Here is an 18477-nt window from a genome sequence, read left to right on the forward strand (position 1 = left end):
GACGGAATAGTCGACTGAGAGCTTCAAGCTCGGTAAGATTGGTATATTGTCCCTATCTCCCTTGTCCTGTATAACCCCAGCATTGAGTAGCATGCGGTTCTAGTTGCCGTATCTTCTCCCAACAGTTATCCTCGTACGATCGTGGAACCTGTGCGGCTACCAGCGATATTGCACATTGTATGTACTCTTGCTCATTGGTGTTCGTTCTTTGTCGGGCTACGGCCTGAATTGCTGGATGTATCTCCCAAAGTTGGTGTCTGTTGACGGTGTGGTTTAGTTCAATGAATGATAGATCCACCAAAATAGGGCAAATGCTCCTGAATGATTTCTGCTCTTTTGAAAGAGCGCGGAGCCAAGTTGGATATGTTTCTTCTACTGCACCAAGACAAAGCTCGTACCATAGATCCTTATGGTCAAGGTAGCTGAATTGAGTCAATACTTTTGCCGCTCTAGGCTCCGCAGACTCGAGCTCTTGAAAGCTCTGCTCCATAGGGAGCGAAATATATTTGTTGATTTCAAGTGATTCCTCACTAGTTCCGTAAATTTTCTTCCATTTTTCCAAATATTCAACCGCTGCGTATCGATAACGAGAAATAACGGACACTGCAAGCTGAAGCGACAGAGGGTGGTCTTTGAAAGAGCTCACCAATTCTTCGATACCTGTTACTCGAGGTTACATTAGCAAAGGTGCAACTCAATAAGCATGAGGGTGTATACCTCCTGCTTCTGTGAGTTGAGTGTCAACCCGGGATTGAAGTAGATGGATAGCACCTTCATCTATGAGTCCCTTGAGCTCGCGGTTCGGCTAACATTCTTCTACGTCTCGTCTGCTTGCAACAAGCAGAATATAGCCTTGATTCAAACTGTCTCAATATATCGGTTATACAGAAGGACACTGAGTCATGAGCGCTTGAGGTTGATCGCCCATTTAAACCGTCAACAACAAGGAGCCGTCTTTGATCTTCTAATCGGTTGAGTTCGGTGAGAAAAGAGCTAACAAAAATGTACGTTATCCTTGTGGACCTTTGGACGGCGCGCGTTTCGAAAGTTTGAGATCCTTATTGAGAATCATGCTTACACTGTGCTCAAAAGCTTCTTGGGTCTCGCCGTTGACCCAGAAGATCTCACGTTCTGGATGTTTAAATTGCTGATGATGAACAAATTTTGACGCCAGCTGCATTCCTATGAGAAGTTTAAGGCGTTGGATTGTGGAAAGAAAAGACATAGTCCATGAGGATTTACAGGAGTACATACAAAACGATGCACAGCAACTTATTGTCAATTGTACAACCCCAGATAAGATGAAAGAGGACATACAGGCTAGTATAGGAGGGTAAACTGCAGATCCTGAGGTTGATACTTGTAGGGGATGAGTTAGATCTGAAGGCATTTTATAGTCTTCAAAGAGATGTAATGGTATACTAGTACGACGATTGATTCTGCAATTTCCGCAGTCATCAGTATTCATAGCTAGAAGAACGCTGCGTTACGACTTGCCCTAACGAAGGGGCTTTTCAACCTTGTATGTAGTTGCTTATAGTAGGTACGAATTGTATATCATACGTAGCTTTCTATCAGTAATTATGATTTAACAGAGCTCGATCACCAAAAGTCAACAGTCTCAAATGGCCGTATATGGGTGCTAGACAGCACACACTTTACAGTACACATAAATTTGGGAAGCTTCCTATACCGGTTATTCTTGAAGCAGAGCGTCATTATCAGTTCCCAATTCACGACCTAACCAGCTGCTGGAAGCCACCCACGCTTCTCCCACTGATTGCAACGACATGTCTCCCACTTGAGCTCAAAGATATAAAAGAATGGGCGCGCCGTAGTAGCAGCCTTAGATATCAGCATCAATGACCCAAGTGTATATGAAAAGAGTTCTTACGATATGAGATTGCATCCATCCTCCAGCTCCACTATTGTCATTATTATTGGGCCCTTTGTCTGTGGATGGGGTTTTTACATAGCACAGGCAACAAGACCTTGAGTGAACAGTAGCGTTGGCCGAACAGGAAAGGGTAAAGCTCCCTACGATAAAGATATTGAAAGTGAGTCTGAAGTCGACTTGCTGATGCTTTCGCTCGACGGAGTGTAACTCTGAATGTTCCAAAATTAGTGCTCTTATTTACTTACTCATTTATTGCTTCTTCATATTTGGTCTTTCTTTTTTTCTTCTATTCTTACAGTGGAAGGTAGTCTTCAATCTTAGTGGCAAATGCTAAGCGAAATAGACGCCACTAGCCCCCAGCTAGTATATGGAATAGGCTAGGTACCACACTGTACGGTTAAGATTCCCTACGGAACGGGCCGAAATTTAATTTTCATTAGTGAATGGGGGGCACTTTCACTAAACTTCACATAATTGTATACCAACCAATGATGATGCATCTTAACATTCAACTTACTAAGTCAAATTGGGATGCTTCCCAGGCACAGAGTAGTATACTTGCTCTGGGTCTTTCTGTCTTCTGTTTAGTGATTCACATGAACTCGTGATACTCTTTACTGCTTCAAGATCAAGTGATCTACCACTGTATCAAATGCTGGATGAATTGGAGTAATACGTGGAATGTCGTCTATATGCTTGGTGAGGAATATTTTACTGGGTATATAGCTGGAAAAGGGACCAGTTATAGGAGTCGAGTAGGTAAAACAGTCAGAGAATTCGATGAGATCAGTGCCTGTGAATAGTTGTCATCGACAGAGACACTCTATGGAAGCCTGCCAGATGTGTATTGATAGAGGTATAGGTGTAAATGTTGCTTGCAAGATGTTGGCCTGTTCTCAGATAGATAGTTCTCAAGGATTTCATAAGTGTCAGGCATCTTGAGGTCTTTTGGATATCTTATGGCACTCTCTTGATGTGTGAAGCTTGCGTAGTCGTGGGAATGGCTGATGCGGGAGTATGTGAGAGTTCAATTGAGAAGTTGAAGAAAATGTGTAACTGTTCTGGGGAGGAGCAGATATTTGAAAGTGTGTTATTTCTGGTCAAGCATCTCACTAAGTATTCTGGCGCGGATATTCACTGCTTCAGAAACACAAGTGTTCCTAGTTTGTCAAGAGTCAGAAACACTAGGTCTGGGAAGACTGAACTCAGTGCAAGCACCGCCAGGATACCTGATCAAGCAATGACACATTCTGGCTATGCCGTGTCTATACTATTGACTTTTCAGTATTTAGGGTCTTTAGAAAGGATGTCAAGACTTGACATCAGATGCTGCATAAATTACATTTCTGTTTAGACACCACCCGGCAGTATGAGATACAGCGTCTCTGAGCTGAGTCGTATCACTTTCCCCCAACAACGAAGGGGATATCATGATTTCAAGGCAAGTACATGTTTCAAACCACTACTCCGCACTTACTCACATCACTGACGTGGTGTTGAGCTCAACCTCAGCCTGTGTTCTATCCATTTCAACTCACTATCAGAGCGACACCAGAAAATGGCCTCATCTGCAGCCAGATATAAGTCCCTTCCAATTTCGACTGGCTTCCTCAAGTATCATATCAAAAATGCCACTCATCCTCACTTCGTCCTCCTTTACTTCACAACTCCTCATCTTCCTATCACTTGGGATACTGACTACCTATTCTACTCGACAGTGGGTATGAGACAACATGGCTCGCTGAGCCATTTGGCCAACCATAGGTGGCATCCGTGACCAGCAAAGAAACTGTGTAGGAATTGTGGGAGAAAGTGTCAAAAGCCCAAGGAGCGAAAGCGGCCCGAGCCCAGTCCCGCAGCTTTTAGCTCATCATTTATACTCGACTACTGTGAAACCCCTTTATAAGCTAATAATTGAGCCAGCAGTTTAAATTGCTTATAACGTAGTGTTGCTTATATCGAATTCTCTGTATGACATGTATTTTAACAAAGTATCTAGAGAATTTTAGAAGTTATAATAGATAGTATTTAATTTTTCTCTATATTCAAAAGTACTTTAACTGTAATATCCTGGTAAGTAATTTTGTATGAACACTCGGTTAGTTGAAAGTTCCCTATAATCAGGTATTAAGCAATTTTATATGGAAAATGATTTCAGCCCCCCCCCCCCCCCCCCCCCCCCCCCCCCCCCCCCCCCCCCCCCCCCCCCCCCCCCCCCCCCCCCCCCCCCCCCCCCCCCCACCCCCCCCCCCCCCCCCCCCCCCGCCCAAAAAAAAGTTGCTTTTAACGTGTATATTGCTTATTTAGAGGTTGCTTATAGACAGGTTTTACTGTAATAGCAACGAAAGGCTACAGGCGCTTTGCAGGAGACCCCAACTCCCAGAATGGATTCTCATCCTATAAGCTATAGCCCACCCCCAAGGGCTTCGACCCTCCTGCATGATGTAGGACCAAATCATCGTGCAAGAAACATATAACCTTCTATCACAAGATACTGTTATCCAAGATGTCTTGGCAAGGTACAGGCCACACATTCCCCCTCCCCCATGCAGTTAGCTCTACAGTTACTAACAAGATTAGACTATGTTGATTATCAATTAGTTGGTCAGGGTATGGCACCTCTACAGGCGCAGGCTGTCATAAACAAAGTAGTGGGCTATCTCACTGCCGCGGGCTACTGATGGAAGCTACCAGGGTTATAACAAACCATTGATACCTCAATCAACTCTCAATTTTGATGTTTATATGATGCTACCCTGTGGCCAATATATTACTAGTAGTAGGAGATTCCCCGGCGAACATTATCCCGGTGGGGATAGTATGGGTAAAGAGGGGAAAGAGGAAAAGAGGAAAAGTAGCAAGCAAGCTTCAAAGCTGGCAAAACGAGACTATGCTCAATAGAATTTATCTATCCTTACGTAGAAGACCTAATAATATAAAAGACAGCGCCGAATCGTATGAGAGGTATTCTATGGTAGGGGGTATGTCAACTATAGAATCATCCTAACATCTTCGTCCGGGATTGAATAGCGAATACGTAGCTGCCAGTTTTTAGAAAAGAGGAAACACAGGACAGAGAGTCTCGTTCTACATGGTTGAAACATGTCTTCCTCAGGAAAAACGTCTTAGGGTAGCTTACAATATATGTACAATACATATACATCCTACCAGCTAGTTTGATAGGTCAGGAACAAAAAAGGTTCACTATCCTAGCTTACCTACTCCATACTGTGTACTAATGTACTAGTATACCTATTCCATAAAGACTTCACCAGATAGCTAAACCCAACTGGATTAAAATATGGAAGCCTACCAGAATTGAGGTCTAGAATGTAGATTGTAATGTACCTAATAATACGTAAACGCCGTGGTGGAGAAAAAGAAAAAGGTAAACTTGACTGCTGCCTAAGAGTCCATACTCCCTCAGTCTGATATTAGGGCTTATCTTGTTCTACAGAATGATTTCTTTGATTACATAAAATTAAGCACCTATAGCTCAATACACCCTTGTTATAATTACAGGCAATACAGCATGTGATGATTTACTCCCTAAAGAACATGCACTAGGACCTGCAGGAGCTTCCTGCAATAATGCTGACAATGCATACAGTATACGGTTCATTTATAGCACTCCCGCCAAGCTGAACGATTTTCACTATAGTATGTATCCTCCATGCAGAATATCATTCTTTCCCGTTTCAATATTCCAAAATTTCAATCTAACAAAAGACTCCAGATAAGATACACTCTACACGGCACGTCATAACATCCCAGATAGACAGAAACAATCCGCGGAACCACCAGCTTGGCAAAAAGGCAGTGCACTTTATTTAACCAGCCAAGAACTCCCAAGAAGCAAACATTTATCCCTCCTATTTTAATAAACACAAAGTCTAACGGGACAGCTTCCCCATCCGCGTCTCGGATTGGTTCTGTTAATGCTAATTTCCGCGGCTAACATTTAATCTTCGTCTGTTCATCCCTGGCTGTCAGTTGACTATCGTCACGACTGGTCATTCATCTATTCCTCCTCCTCCTTTTAATCTCTCATATGTCAACATCAACACCAACACCAACATAATAAGATAAAACCACATCTAAATGCCCCATACCGAGAAACCCACCCACAGGATGGGCCTCCATAATGTGAACATCCCCACCGCAAAACGATACCTCCCACTCCTAATATCCTACATAATCGACTGGGTATTCATCATGTACATACATACATACACCCCCCCCCCACCCCCCCTCTTCCACTTACATTCTACCTACAATAAAAGACTAATACAAGATAACCAGAGGAATAGCCCTAATAGGCTACGGCTTCCACAAAGTCACCCCCAACCACCGACCCTTCACACTAACAGACCCCAGTATCTCATTTCCCTACACCACCCATGAAACGGTGAGCACAGCCGTCCTGGTCGTTGTAAGTCTCATCGTACCGGCTGTGATTATCGTTCTCGTGACCCTGGTGATAATGCCCGGGGTATGGAACTGGCGGGTGAAGATTTGGGAGTGGAATGCTGGGTGGTTGGGATTGGCGCTGGCCGTTGCGGGGGCGTTTATGGCGACGGAGGGGTTGAAGGATTTGTATGGGCGGCCGAGACCGGATCTGTTGGCCCGGTGTGACCCTGATCTGGGCAATATTAAGGCTTATGTGGTTGGGGGGCTTGGGGGGCAGGTCGAGGGTGCACCGAGAGTGGTGAGTTGGGAGATTTGTAGGAATAGGGGGAAGGAGTTGGTTATGGATGGGTTTGTTAGTTTTCCTAGTGGGCATTCTTCTTGTGAGTATACTCTTTCTTTTCTTTCTTTCTATGTTCTATTTTTTTTTTCGGGGTTTACTTTTTGAGTGCTGAGGGTATTGATTGATATTGATTGATATCTATCTAGTTGCCTTTGCCGGGTTGACCTATCTGAGTCTGTGGTTATGTGCAAAGTTCTCCATTGGATTCCCTTATCTGGCGCATTCGCCCTTTGGTCAGGATCTGCGCGGCCAGAAGCGTGAGGCCATTCGCAACCTGGGAGCTGCGCCTCCCGTCCTCTTGGTGATCCTTGCCTTTGTACCGATGGCAGTTGCCTTCTTCATCTCTGCTTCACGCTGGTTTGACTTCCGACACCATGGATTTGATATCATCTTCGGCTCCGTCATGGGAATGGTTTTCGCATGGGGCGCATTCCGCTTGTATCACCTCCCCATCATGCGTGGTGGCGGCTGGGCCTGGGGCGCCAGAAGTCGGCGACATGCCTTCTTTAAGGGTGTCGGACTCCCAAGTCACATCGGCGGCGACAACTGGTCCAGCGTGAAAGACATCCCACAGACAGACGAGCGCGCAGCAGGTCAAGACATCGATTTGGAAAGCGGACCACGTAACCTGGCCGAATGAGCAGAATCCCAGGATGAAGGTGTTTTGGATGTTCGTTGAATCTTTCTTTGCCCTCCCACACGATAAGTTAGTCATAGCTGTATACCCCCGTTCGCACTATAGTCGAGACAATCTCCGTGCGACATATTGCTTCTTTAAAAATAAGGGTACGTTATAAAAATCAAGTTCAGACCCCCTTTTCTTTTCTCAATGGCTATCACCAAAAAAAAAAGAGTCCCAACCTGTATCGTAGCATATCACCTCCACCCTCCCACTCTCCCCTCATCCCACCGCGCCTTCGCCTCGCGTCTCGCCTCCAACTTAGCCCCTTCCGCTCGCACCCGGCGAATCCAATCCGCAACCTCCTTCTCCGTCGCCCGTCCGTGATGATGATGCTCTTCCTCCAGAAAGCTCTCCTCCACGGCATGACAAACCGCCTCCTGCTCAGAAATCGACGCCGCAAGCCGCTGGTACAACGCCTTGGGCGACCACGGCGCCAGCGCGGCGTCCATATCCGTCTGTTTCTTCCGCCACGATACCTCCAGCGATTGATGCGTCAATAGAAGCGTCTCCGTCGACCCGCGCAGTTCCGTAACCCGTCCCTGAAGCTCGAGTAAATGGCTCGCTAGGTCCTTGTTATACTTTAGTAGTGACTGGAGGTACTCTTGATGTGCGGCGTGGGATGGGTGTCGACTCGCTAGCGCGGAGATCAGATTCGGGTCTTTGAGGATTGTTTGGAGGTCTACGGTTCTGTAAAACATAGATAATTAGATCCCTGTTGTTTAACCCACGGTGCGGACGAAGAGGGAGGAGAACGTACGATTTCTCCTTCACGTTCTCTGGTAACCAACCCTCTTCAACGGTCGGTGGTTGAGGGAGAGAAGTTCCAGTCGGATTTAGGTTTGCGGCCGGTGGGTAGCGATGCATGGTCATGTCTGCTCGGTAGGGTCGTTCGTGGAGAGACTGCGGCGTTCCAGGGAGCGAAGGGTTGAGCTGCGGTGTCCCCCGGCGACTCGCCTCGTGGCTGGTGGGCTTTGGCGGCGGGGGTGGAGGCGTATCGGAATTCAGGACTGGGTTCATTCTTGCGGATGAGAAAGACTGTTGCTGGGATTCAATGCGGAGGGGATGGTCGGGATTGGATCTTGTTTGTTGGCTTTCATGCGGGGAAACCATGGGGGTGGTCACGTGGCTACGTCATATCATTTTATATTGAATGCCTTCTCAAAAAAGTCTAGACCAATATAGTCCATGGTGGTAATTGAGGTGGACATGATTATCGTGCTAATTTGTGATTACTATAGACTACTGATCTGATTTGTATACCGTTCAAAGGGCATAGAATGGGAGTGTGATGACTGCCTGAGGCCGACACCATATGATCATCCATTGAAAAGAACGCTAGCCATATATACTACCGGGATACTCCTTTAATAGTCCTGAAATATCAAAAAATGTTCGAGCCATCGCGCATTAAATCTTATTCGACTCCCGCCAGGCGACCGGCCTCGTATCCATCTCTTGCAGCACATGGGTTGGTACTGCATAACGCCATGACTTCTGCAGCCACAGCAAGACAGCAATAGGAGGAAGATTCTCACTTCCTGCATATCACTCTTCTCGGGTGTTGATATCCCCCGGATATCCGTGGCCGTATCCGAGTCTCAGAACCAGGACATAGTAGTCCAGCCACTCAAATTGATTCAACCGGTTTCCCACAGCGTCTCCATGTAGTCGGCACCAGGCCGAACAAAGAGGAAACCCCGAGGCCTTGAGCAGCCTTGCCATTGATAAGAACTTCCTTTAGTCTGGCTTAGTCCATTCTGCGCCGGACCTCCCGATCCTGAGTATCAACATTGGATCCCCGAATGGCCTCCATCACCAGCTCCCGGAGCTGAGCCTGTGTCGCCTCACTCTGGAAGTCCTCCCGGGCTGCCAATTCATCAATCCTCCGTTTAAACTCGGGATCCACCTGGTCGGTGCCAGCATTTGCCTCCTGCTCCGACACCGTACCCAGGTTCACCTTGATGTTGGATGGCAATGGCGGAGCGGGGTTCAAGGAGTCCGCGACCTGGTCCTGCACCGGAGCAGGCGGCAGACCCATCACTTGGCGGAGATAGGCAGCAACGTCGGGGAACGACCCGTCGGCCTCGATGGACTCCTGAGCGGTGATACCCTCATCGTTCTTGTGGTTGTAGTCGACGCCCAACTCCTCGACGAGACATTTGGCGATCTCCACGGTCTCGGTCACGAACAGACAGGTTTCGGCATCTTCGTCGAGCAGGTTCACGTTGACGTTGAATTCCTTGACCAGGGCGCGGAGAAGGTCGATATGGTTGTAGGATGCAGCGGCGTGCAGGAGGGAGTATCCATGCTCATCTTGGTTCGAGGCGATGGATGGGTCGGAGCGCAAGAGAGTCAGCACCGCGGATGGGTTGTCGCAGGCCAGAATGTAGGGATTGGGCTGAGACATGATGATCACTAGACGATGAGTCAGAGATGAACCATAAAAAGTGGATTGAATGGGTACTCACACAACAATAAGCGCTATTAATAGAATAAGGGCAAGATATTAGGATAATGATCGAAAGGGAAGTATTTGAAAGACTGGGTGAGGAAGTGAATTAAATGAGGGGCAAGCTTTAAAAGATGCCCGGCGGAGAAAAAAAAAAAATCACAAAATTAATTATTAAATAAATTAAATTGATTTACTGCCCCGCAGATCCGATGCCGATAAGAAATTCGAGCAACACAAGAGCCTCCATTTGCACCTGCTCTGTGTCATCAACTACCCACAACTGACTCATCCCCTCGTACTCCCTTACATTTCACTTGACTCAACCTGTTATAGATTGGGGCGAGGCCTTCTGGTTACATTGGAGGAATTTAAACCCTGTTAAAGCAGCTCCCTTCCTTCCGAACCATCTTCGTGCTCAGCTCCTGCGCACATCCCCCACTTGAGTCGAAAACCACCGCTTCGTTAACTCTTTGGCTGGCGCAATTTATCAAGAGATTCTCGCGTCTATTACAGACCGTAAAATTCAAAATGGTCCAGCAGGACGTCGGAGAAGTCTCCCAGCTGGTCCAGGCCCTCGAGGCCGCCAGCAAGAGGGGCAAGGGCAAGGGCAAGCAATCTTTCACCTGCAAAAAGTCCACTTTTCCCGTAGCCGGCTCAGATAACATCTCCGTCGATTCGTGGAAGTTCATGGATTGGGATTACAAACGCGGCGATCTCCCCACCTACGCGCGAGGCCTCTTCACTACGCGGAGAAAGGACGGCGCACCCGAGATAGCAGTGCGCGGATACGACAAGTTCTTCAATGTGGATGAGGTTAATGATACCAAGTGGAGGAATATCGAGAATAACACCCGGGGACCGTACGAGCTCAGTGTGAAAGAAAACGGATGTATTATTTTCCTATCTGGGTTGGAGGACGACACCCTGCTGGTCTGCAGCAAACACTCGACAGGATCCCGGAATGATGCCGAGCTTAGCCATGCACAAGCAGGTGAACAGTGGATTGAGCGACATGTCTCAACCGTAGGGAAGTCGGTGAAGGACTTGGCACGAGAGTTACGCCAAATGAATGCTACCGCGGTTGGTGAACTCTGTGACGATAGCTTCGAGGAACACGTATTGGCGTATGATGAATCGGCTGCCGGCTTCTACTTGCATGGCATCAACTACAACGTGCCAGAGTTCAGGACATGTCCTGGTACCGAGGTACATGCGTTCGCCGATAAATGGGGGTTCAAGAAAGCCAAGTTTGTGGAATACGACGATATCGATTCAGTAAAGAGATTTCTCGATGGATGTGCAGAATCTGGAACCTGGGATGGCCGAGAGACGGAAGGATTTGTGGTTCGGTGTCAGAAAAACGAAGGTGGTAGGGGTCCGTACGAGGATTGGTTCTTCAAATACAAGTTCGAGGAGCCCTACTTGATGTACAGACAGTGGCGCGAATGCACCAAGGCTGTTATCGCTGGCAAGGTCCCTAACATCAAGAAACACAAGAAGATCACCGAGGAGTACCTGAAGTATGCGCGGAGACAGCTCATCCAAAACCCTCATCTGGCGAAGGAATACCAGCACAATCACGGGATTATTGCCATGCGAGAGGGTTTCCTCCAGGAACGAGGCCTGAAAGGATCCGAGATTATCGCGATGGAGGCGGAAGGGCAGGAAGAAGTGAAGAACGATGTAATCCTGGTTCCAATCGCGTCTCTAGGCTGTGGAAAGACTACAGTGGCACTTGCTTTGACCAAGCTGTTTGGATGGGGCCACGTGCAAAACGATAACATCCCTAAGCAAAAAAATAAGCCGAAGAAGTTTGCTCTCGACATCACGAATCTTCTGGCGGCACACCCCGTGGTGATTGCGGACCGAAACAATCATATGCGGCGCGAAAGACAGCAGCTCATGGACGACATCTTTCCGGTTATCCCCAGGGCCAAGTTTGTAGCTCTGCAGTACGTTCACGATCCCAAAGGGCAGATGCTGCCCGGCATTCGAGAAGTTACCCGACGGCGAGTGCTCGACCGTGGTGATAACCACCAGACCATCCGCGCTGGAAGCAAGAATTCAGAAGAGATTATCGGCATCATGGAAGGGTTCCTCAGTCGATTTGAGGGTGTCGATACCGACCGTGAACCGGACAAAAGCTTCGACGAGGTCATTGACCTAGACGTGTCTACTGATTCGCGGGGCAACTTGGAGACAGTAGTGACAACATTGCATAAACTCTATCCACAAATCGTGAAACAGGTCCCTACACCAGAGGAGCTCGATGCTGCCCTGGACTGGGCGATGTCCGACTACCAGGTCCAGATAGACCTCAGCCACCAGTACGGGGCGAAGAACCAGAAGGACAAGAACAAGAAAGGCTCCCAGTCTGCCCCAACACCTAGCGTAACCCCTGAGAGCTTAGCAAAGGGTATTGAGTACTTCTGTATCTCCCTGCCGGCAGCCGAGGTGTCGGAAGTTCTCCAATCTTTGTTCCCTCCCTCCACAGACCCCGAGAAAGCTCGTGTATACCGCCAGCTAGCGAATAGCCGACGCATCCAACCAACGTTCCATGTGACATTGATTCACCGAGCTTCGAAGAAAGACCGCCCGGAAGTTTGGGACGGATACACCCAGCAATACATCCAGACGATGAAGGAGAAGCCCGAGTCAGATCCTACCGTCACCCCAGCCCTAGCTCCTGCCCGCGTCCGGCTAGAACGCCTCATCTGGGATGATCGTTTGATGGCTTTCGTTGCGCGGATCATGCCCCCAGAAGACGAGGAACAGGTGGGATGGGCTTGCGCAAATGACATTCCACACGTTACAGTGGGCACGGTCTCACCCCAGGTCAAGCCCAAGGAGAGTAACGATCTGTTGCAGCGCTGGCATCAGGTGGGATCTGGCGGTGATACAGGTATCTGGGAGGCTGAGATTCCGGGTGTGAAGGTGGTCAATGGTACAGTTGGACTGGTTATGAGTAGAAGGTAGATTTACGACCAATTATGAGTAGAAAAAAGACAGAAAAGGCCTACTCAAAGAAAGGTCAGATAAAAGAAGAAAGAAAAAAAAAAGTTTAAACAATAATGAATGAGTATATATTCAAAGCTTGATACATGAACACATCTTAATATCCATAGACGATGTATTTAGCCTCTTAAATACGGAGTACATCAAGCACTTTTAAAACCTAACAGCACATAGTACCAATAATCAACCACATTAATCTCCTTCCCCTCTTTCTCTCTCCCCTGTCTCTATATTACATGCCCTTATTTTTCGATAACCTATTCTAGGTACCATGATCGAAACACGATTATATATCTTATCAAAATAAATAAAACCACAACCGCCATCGTATCCATAATATATATCCCAACATCAACCACAAAAATGTATGAAACCCTCCATAAAGACAAGAATATGGATTCCCAGACCATACTTGATTTATAGTATTTCTTCCCATACTAAGAATAACCGAGGAGATAAAGTATGTTATAGATATGAGACTGGAGTCGAATATATCAAGGAGAGAGATTGGATACTATATCCTAGAGTAGTTTTTAGGAGACATTAATATGGCAAACGCTACTTGGGTTACAGCATCAAGAGGTGAGTATCTATGCGTTTTATGTCTTTTAACGAGATTGGATGATCTGGTCTGATCTTCTGGCGAAGGTCTCGCTAGGAGTTAGACTACTACGTCACTTCAATGTTGTTAAAAATGGCGAGTCGCTGAATATAATTGGTTATATGTTGCGATTATGAGGTATTTATTGTGTTGAAAGGGCACAGTGGAGTGTAAGTTAGCGCGCGAGCGATTTAATCTGGTTTAATACATTATAGACATATTTAGAGGAGTCTTTTCGCAATTCGTTATCCATTCATCGAGGTGTACAAGGGATGTAGAATTGTAGAATACATAAGCTGGGTCTATCATGCGACGATCGGTTAGTCCGCAGTAGACATCTGGCGAGGGGCAGTCAGCTGGTCATCCAAGTTGTAACGCGCTGCGCTCCAAACCGTCCCATGAATTGCAACCCAGTGCTACCCATGGGAAAATAGCTGACCAGGTACCAGATCAGAGCGGCCAGTTGAAAGATCGACGAAATGAGGGTGAGGAAGGTGTTATGTCGCTGCGAAGAGAGAGAGAGAGAGAGTTAGCAACGCTGGTCATCTTGGGGTACGAATCTTGAAAACAGCTAGACAGGGGTGTGTGGCGAAGATGCGGCATCTGCGGTATATTTGTTGCCCCGAGCTCACATGTACCACGCACAGTGATGTCATGCAGATCTAGTTCCAGACCAAATGCACGCCAGATCGAGGTGCGACTATAACGCCTACTAGCGTGGGCGGCAGAGGTGCAAACAGAGACTAGGAGACGACACCATCCCCACTAAGGCATAGTACGGAACTGGGGACTGAAACATGGACTTACCCCGACAGCGAAGTATAGAGTCATGGCAATCGCCCCAAAATAGGCGGCAGTAAACGGCAGTCGTGGTCCCGAGACCAAGTGTTTAGCGTAAATCAAGGGTCCCATGAGAACTGCCCATGACAGCAGAAACAGTAAGGAACCCACAGACCATCTAATGAGAAACCGGTTCTGTCAGCCTCAAAGCATTCAAACTCTCTGCAGTGAGTGGTCGCCGGCAATATGCAGGACAGATGCTAGACCCGATCGGAGTGCGTGGCTCTCAGCCACACGCCTTACACCGCCGCGTGCACGGGACTCTAGGAATGTTGTGGTGTGAAGGAGCCCTGCGTGGATCCGGAGGGATGGATCGGTATTTGGGGACTTACAGGATGGCGAATTTGCGGGGTTTGAGCGAGAGCACCGGAAATAAGAAAAAGCAAATAAAGAAACAGACAGCGGCACCGGCATTGCACGCAATGAATACGAGCATACGATCCCACCGACTCACTAGTACGATATCAGCCTTGTGAAAACAAACGGAAAAGAAAGAAGACAAATGAGGTGCAAGAACGGAAAAAAGAACGGAAGCCTATGGCTTCCGTGGCACCCGTCCTGATGCAGGAACTGGATCTTCGTCACCTGGACTAGGCAGTGCAGAGAACCAAGGAATAGGAATCCTTCGGTAAATCGGTCATATGTTCGGAGACTTACAGGCGAAGAAACTATCTTCCTCCTCCCGTCGACTTGCAGCCGGGAGGGGAGCTCCTGGAGCTTCATGAGTGGGCAGTTGCACGTATCCCTCGCCTTGACCGAGTGGATTCCATGACTGTAACCGAGATAGGAAAGACGTGGACGAGGCGTTAGTGCGTACGGGGACGTCTGGGTCTCTCCGAGACCAGCCCAATGAGTTGACTGAGTCGCGAAACGAATTAGTAGCCATGGCCACGATTCGCTTTCCAAGAAAACCTGTTTTCCTTTCTTGATAGAGACTGAGACCTAGAAGGTCAGTAATTGTTACTCCCGCGTTAGTGTAAACGGCGGGTAGACCAGTGGGAATGCACCCTGGGATGGCAAGCTGAGGAAACCTCTGCAGGGACTATGCACGACGGAAACCAATATGCGCGTGCAGATGATCTGCAGATATCAACGATGGAGGGTGGGAGAAAATAGCACCCGGGACTGTGATAGGACAAGACAATGCGGGCCAGATGACTTTGCACAACCGGGCTAGACTCCGAGCTTGGGGCACGGGGGCAAAACTAATGAAGCGTCGCGGACACAAAGTCGCGTCGCGTCAATAAGCTTGTGATCGCCTTTTAGAGCAGTTTAAAATGGCATCCAAGAGATGACGACGAAGCTCTGTCCCCTCGGTTTAAACTCTCGAGAGGGTTGCTTGAACTCTCGACGTTGATAGGTTGAAGAGGGATATAGATCGAGCGGTGTAACGCTGCGTCCCACTTAGAATGATGGTATCTTCCACCCAAGGTATGCAAGCCGAGACGGTAAATCCCGTAGTGACTCACTGCGGAGATCGGAATGGGAGGGGGGTGAGGAAGGCTGCAAGACGATGGTCTATTGAACGGACGTAACGGTACGATAACACTAGTTCGAAAGCGATCGTCTCTACACAGGCTGCCCTACCAGCCATTGTCAGATGACCCTTGAAAGGAGGAGAACTAAAAATGGGACGAAGGAGGGGGGAACGATGGGGGGAAGAGGAGGGGGGGGAGAGAAGGGGAAAAAAAGGTGTGAGGGTGGTGGTCGGACGCGAGGCAGAAACAATGATGGTGCATACCGTGGATATTTTCGGTCAACGCTAAATGAGAAGAATCTTGATTTTCAAGAGTTGTGTAGACTTTAGAGACAACTGGCTACCTTTTCCTTTCCAGTTGGTCTCCCAATCATCCAGGAGGGTTGACAGATACCAAGGGAAAGTTAGCATCGCAGAACGGAAGAATGGACGTTGCTCACCTTCTCAGCTTGAGAGCTCCTCCGGCACGGGGACTACTAGCCAATCAGGACTCTTACAGCCACGGTTAGTGCGGGCGGTGACTTCAGGCGGCGCGGTGTCGACACTAAACCCAAAGTGAGCTGGTGATCCAGTTGAAGAGCGATCCGCCAATCATGAATTGAAAAGCAGCTTGGGGAGGGAGCAGCAATACATTGGATTGGTGGACGAGGGCGATCATAGTCCTTCGTGTCTGTGGTCATTGGCCAGGAGAGTCTCCGCCACCACCCACCTGGGTTAATTTGTTTAGCGCCGCTTCCGCTGAACCCATCCAGAGTGACGTATGGAGTACTCGTGCGAAATGTATCTGCTTCGGGCAATTCGGGATATGTCTGAATGTATGTATGTATGTATGTATGTATGTATGTATGTATGTAATGATATATGTGCAATGTACATATGAGTCTGAATGGCAAGGTGCAGCCTTTCCCCTTCCACGAATATGGTTAGCCACCCGTTGTTCTGTACCCACTCCATACCAAACAAATGAATCAGAAGCTCTTGTGGTACTCCCCATACAACTACGCTTGTTTAGACCCGTGGCGATCCAGCGTACCCCCTGTTGGGTCATCGACTTAGCCCAGTCGATCTTTTCTAGAGCAGCCGTTGATTGCAGAAGTCTACTTGAACTTCAAATTACTTACTACCGGAGTATATTCGGGGCGGTACAATGAAGGACTAGTTGCAAAAGTAATTCCCGAGTTGCATCTACAAGGCTAGTCTAACACTAATTACGTAGATGGCATTGCATACCACCTGCAATAAACCCGATATGCTCCTGGTCCACGCACCCCTCCAGCAGTTGCCAATGCCATGACCCCGCCAGTTATCTCATTTGGGCTTCCACTATCTTTCTTCCCGTTGTGGGGATCGGATAAGAGACCCATCTAATATCCGAGGGCGATTTATCGCCTCCCCCCCGGCCCCATGTCTGAGGTTACATAATGGCTGCGGATATTTTCTCCCCGTGGGTTGCGTTGGATGTTGCGAGCGCAATTCCGATGGGTCTCCATTAATCTTTTTTTTTTTTTTTTTTTAATATACTGAATCATAACCCCACAGTAGCATTCGCGCCAGCGCCCTAAAAACAAGAAATACTTCCCTAACGCCCTTAGTGCTAACTAGTATGAGCGGGGAGACGCTGCAAATTAATGGTCCTCCTTGCAGTAACCGTGGATTATCGGCCATGCACTCCGAACCTTGACGGGACGGCACGGGTACGGGAGCCAAACTGCACACTGCGCTGGGCTCCATTCCCCCGGACATGGGGTCATTGATTGCAGATTTCGAGGAAGATGGTTGATACCATGGATGAGAAGATATACCTACCCATTGGCATGAATAACAAGAAGCATTCACAACACACCGCTCTTTCGTATTTTCACTTTGAGTAGCTATTCGAACAATGGTTCATGCCTTACTTGAGTTGGTACGCCAGTATGCCGGACTAGGATATCACTGTCAAGAGAAAAACATGTCGACATGCCATCCCTGATTGTCGTTAGTCGGCATTATCAGGTTTTAGGGCTAGGGAAGACCGATAACTGATGCAATTCTTTGGAATGATTGGTTCGCCCCGGGTTTCTAGCATTCCAGAGACATGAGGATATAACCCCCATGTCCCAGATTGATTAAAGGCTCCCCCCACATTCTTGGGGGTATTCCAAATCAAGGATCTTCCCAGAGTGGTTGGTTGGAATGGAGCAGAAAATAGAACGATGAGCTAATATAGAGAAAACGAAAAATAAATAATGAAAGAAAATAATTAAATACTACTTTGGACCAACAGAGTTTGGGAGAAGATACAGAACCAGGGAACTGCAAAACATAATTGTAACAATTTGAGATCCAACATAGACAAGAAACCACATGAAATATCGCAGTTAGACTCGTACTAAATCCGCCCTCCACCTATCAGAGAAGGGTATGGCTCGGGAGGCGACAGAAATCCCCAACTGCAGAGTGTCACGGACCGCCTGCTGGATGTCAGCCTCGATAACGCTCGGACTTCCGATCCTGAACTGATAATGATCCTCCTACTAGTCTCCCTCTAGGGTGGGAATTGATAGTTACTTCGTAGTGACTAGTCCAGTAACCCCGTTCCTAGTCGAAGGACATTGTTCGCTTGGTGTTTAGCCACTTCGGCATATGCTTCCAGCCTGTAGATCCCTTCAGTTGCCATTGCGAATGCTTAAATTCAAAGAGATGGATGGTACTCCTTGTTGGGCTCTCTTCGCACTGAGAGTTCGCACACCGACAGATAGACTTCAGTCGAGAAGGAGATCT

General features: G+C 47.8%; 5 protein-coding genes across 5 annotated transcripts; 2 read left to right on the forward strand and 3 right to left on the reverse strand.

The window, feature by feature from the left end:
* Positions 1-5794: 5794 nt before the first annotated feature.
* Positions 5795-7498, forward strand: BDV27DRAFT_125334 (phosphatase PAP2 family protein). Its single transcript, XM_032066299.1, has 3 exons — positions 5795-6114; positions 6200-6687; positions 6794-7498. The coding sequence occupies exons 1-3, from the start codon at positions 5999-6001 to the stop codon at positions 7285-7287; spliced, it is 1098 nt and encodes a 365-aa protein (XP_031929434.1). The 5' UTR covers positions 5795-5998; the 3' UTR covers positions 7288-7498.
* Positions 7499-7523: 25 nt separating this feature from the next.
* On the reverse strand, positions 7524-8377 carry BDV27DRAFT_170940 (vacuolar protein sorting family 37 protein; the record flags this gene model as incomplete). The annotated part of the gene is made up of 2 exons (XM_032075463.1): positions 8087-8377; positions 7524-8016 (listed from the first exon to the last, which is right to left on the reverse strand). Exons 1-2 carry the CDS (start codon positions 8344-8346, stop codon positions 7524-7526), a joined length of 753 nt encoding a protein of 250 aa, XP_031929435.1. The 5' UTR covers positions 8347-8377.
* Positions 8378-8974: 597 nt separating this feature from the next.
* On the reverse strand, positions 8975-9919 carry BDV27DRAFT_92540 (ankyrin repeat protein). Its single transcript, XM_032077963.1, has 2 exons — positions 9798-9919; positions 8975-9744 (listed from the first exon to the last, which is right to left on the reverse strand). Exon 2 carries the CDS (start codon positions 9734-9736, stop codon positions 9077-9079), a length of 660 nt encoding a protein of 219 aa, XP_031929436.1. The 5' UTR covers positions 9737-9744; positions 9798-9919; the 3' UTR covers positions 8975-9076.
* A 50-nt stretch (positions 9920-9969) lies between these two features.
* BDV27DRAFT_125340 (tRNA ligase) lies at positions 9970-12797 on the forward strand. The gene has a single exon (XM_032066300.1). The coding sequence runs from the start codon at positions 10310-10312 to the stop codon at positions 12755-12757; it is 2448 nt and encodes an 815-aa protein (XP_031929437.1). The 5' UTR covers positions 9970-10309; the 3' UTR covers positions 12758-12797.
* Positions 12798-13533: 736 nt separating this feature from the next.
* Positions 13534-15481, reverse strand: BDV27DRAFT_92550 (putative Golgi traffic protein SFT2). The gene is made up of 4 exons (XM_032077964.1): positions 14895-15481; positions 14570-14690; positions 14205-14355; positions 13534-13902 (listed from the first exon to the last, which is right to left on the reverse strand). Exons 1-4 carry the CDS (start codon positions 15121-15123, stop codon positions 13750-13752), a joined length of 654 nt encoding a protein of 217 aa, XP_031929438.1. The 5' UTR covers positions 15124-15481; the 3' UTR covers positions 13534-13749.
* Between the last annotated feature and the right edge of the window lie 2996 nt (positions 15482-18477).

The sequence above is a fragment of the Aspergillus caelatus genome, assembly GCF_009193585.1.
Source record: "Aspergillus caelatus strain CBS 763.97 unplaced genomic scaffold BDV27scaffold_52, whole genome shotgun sequence".
NCBI lineage: Eukaryota > Fungi > Ascomycota > Eurotiomycetes > Eurotiales > Aspergillaceae > Aspergillus > Aspergillus caelatus.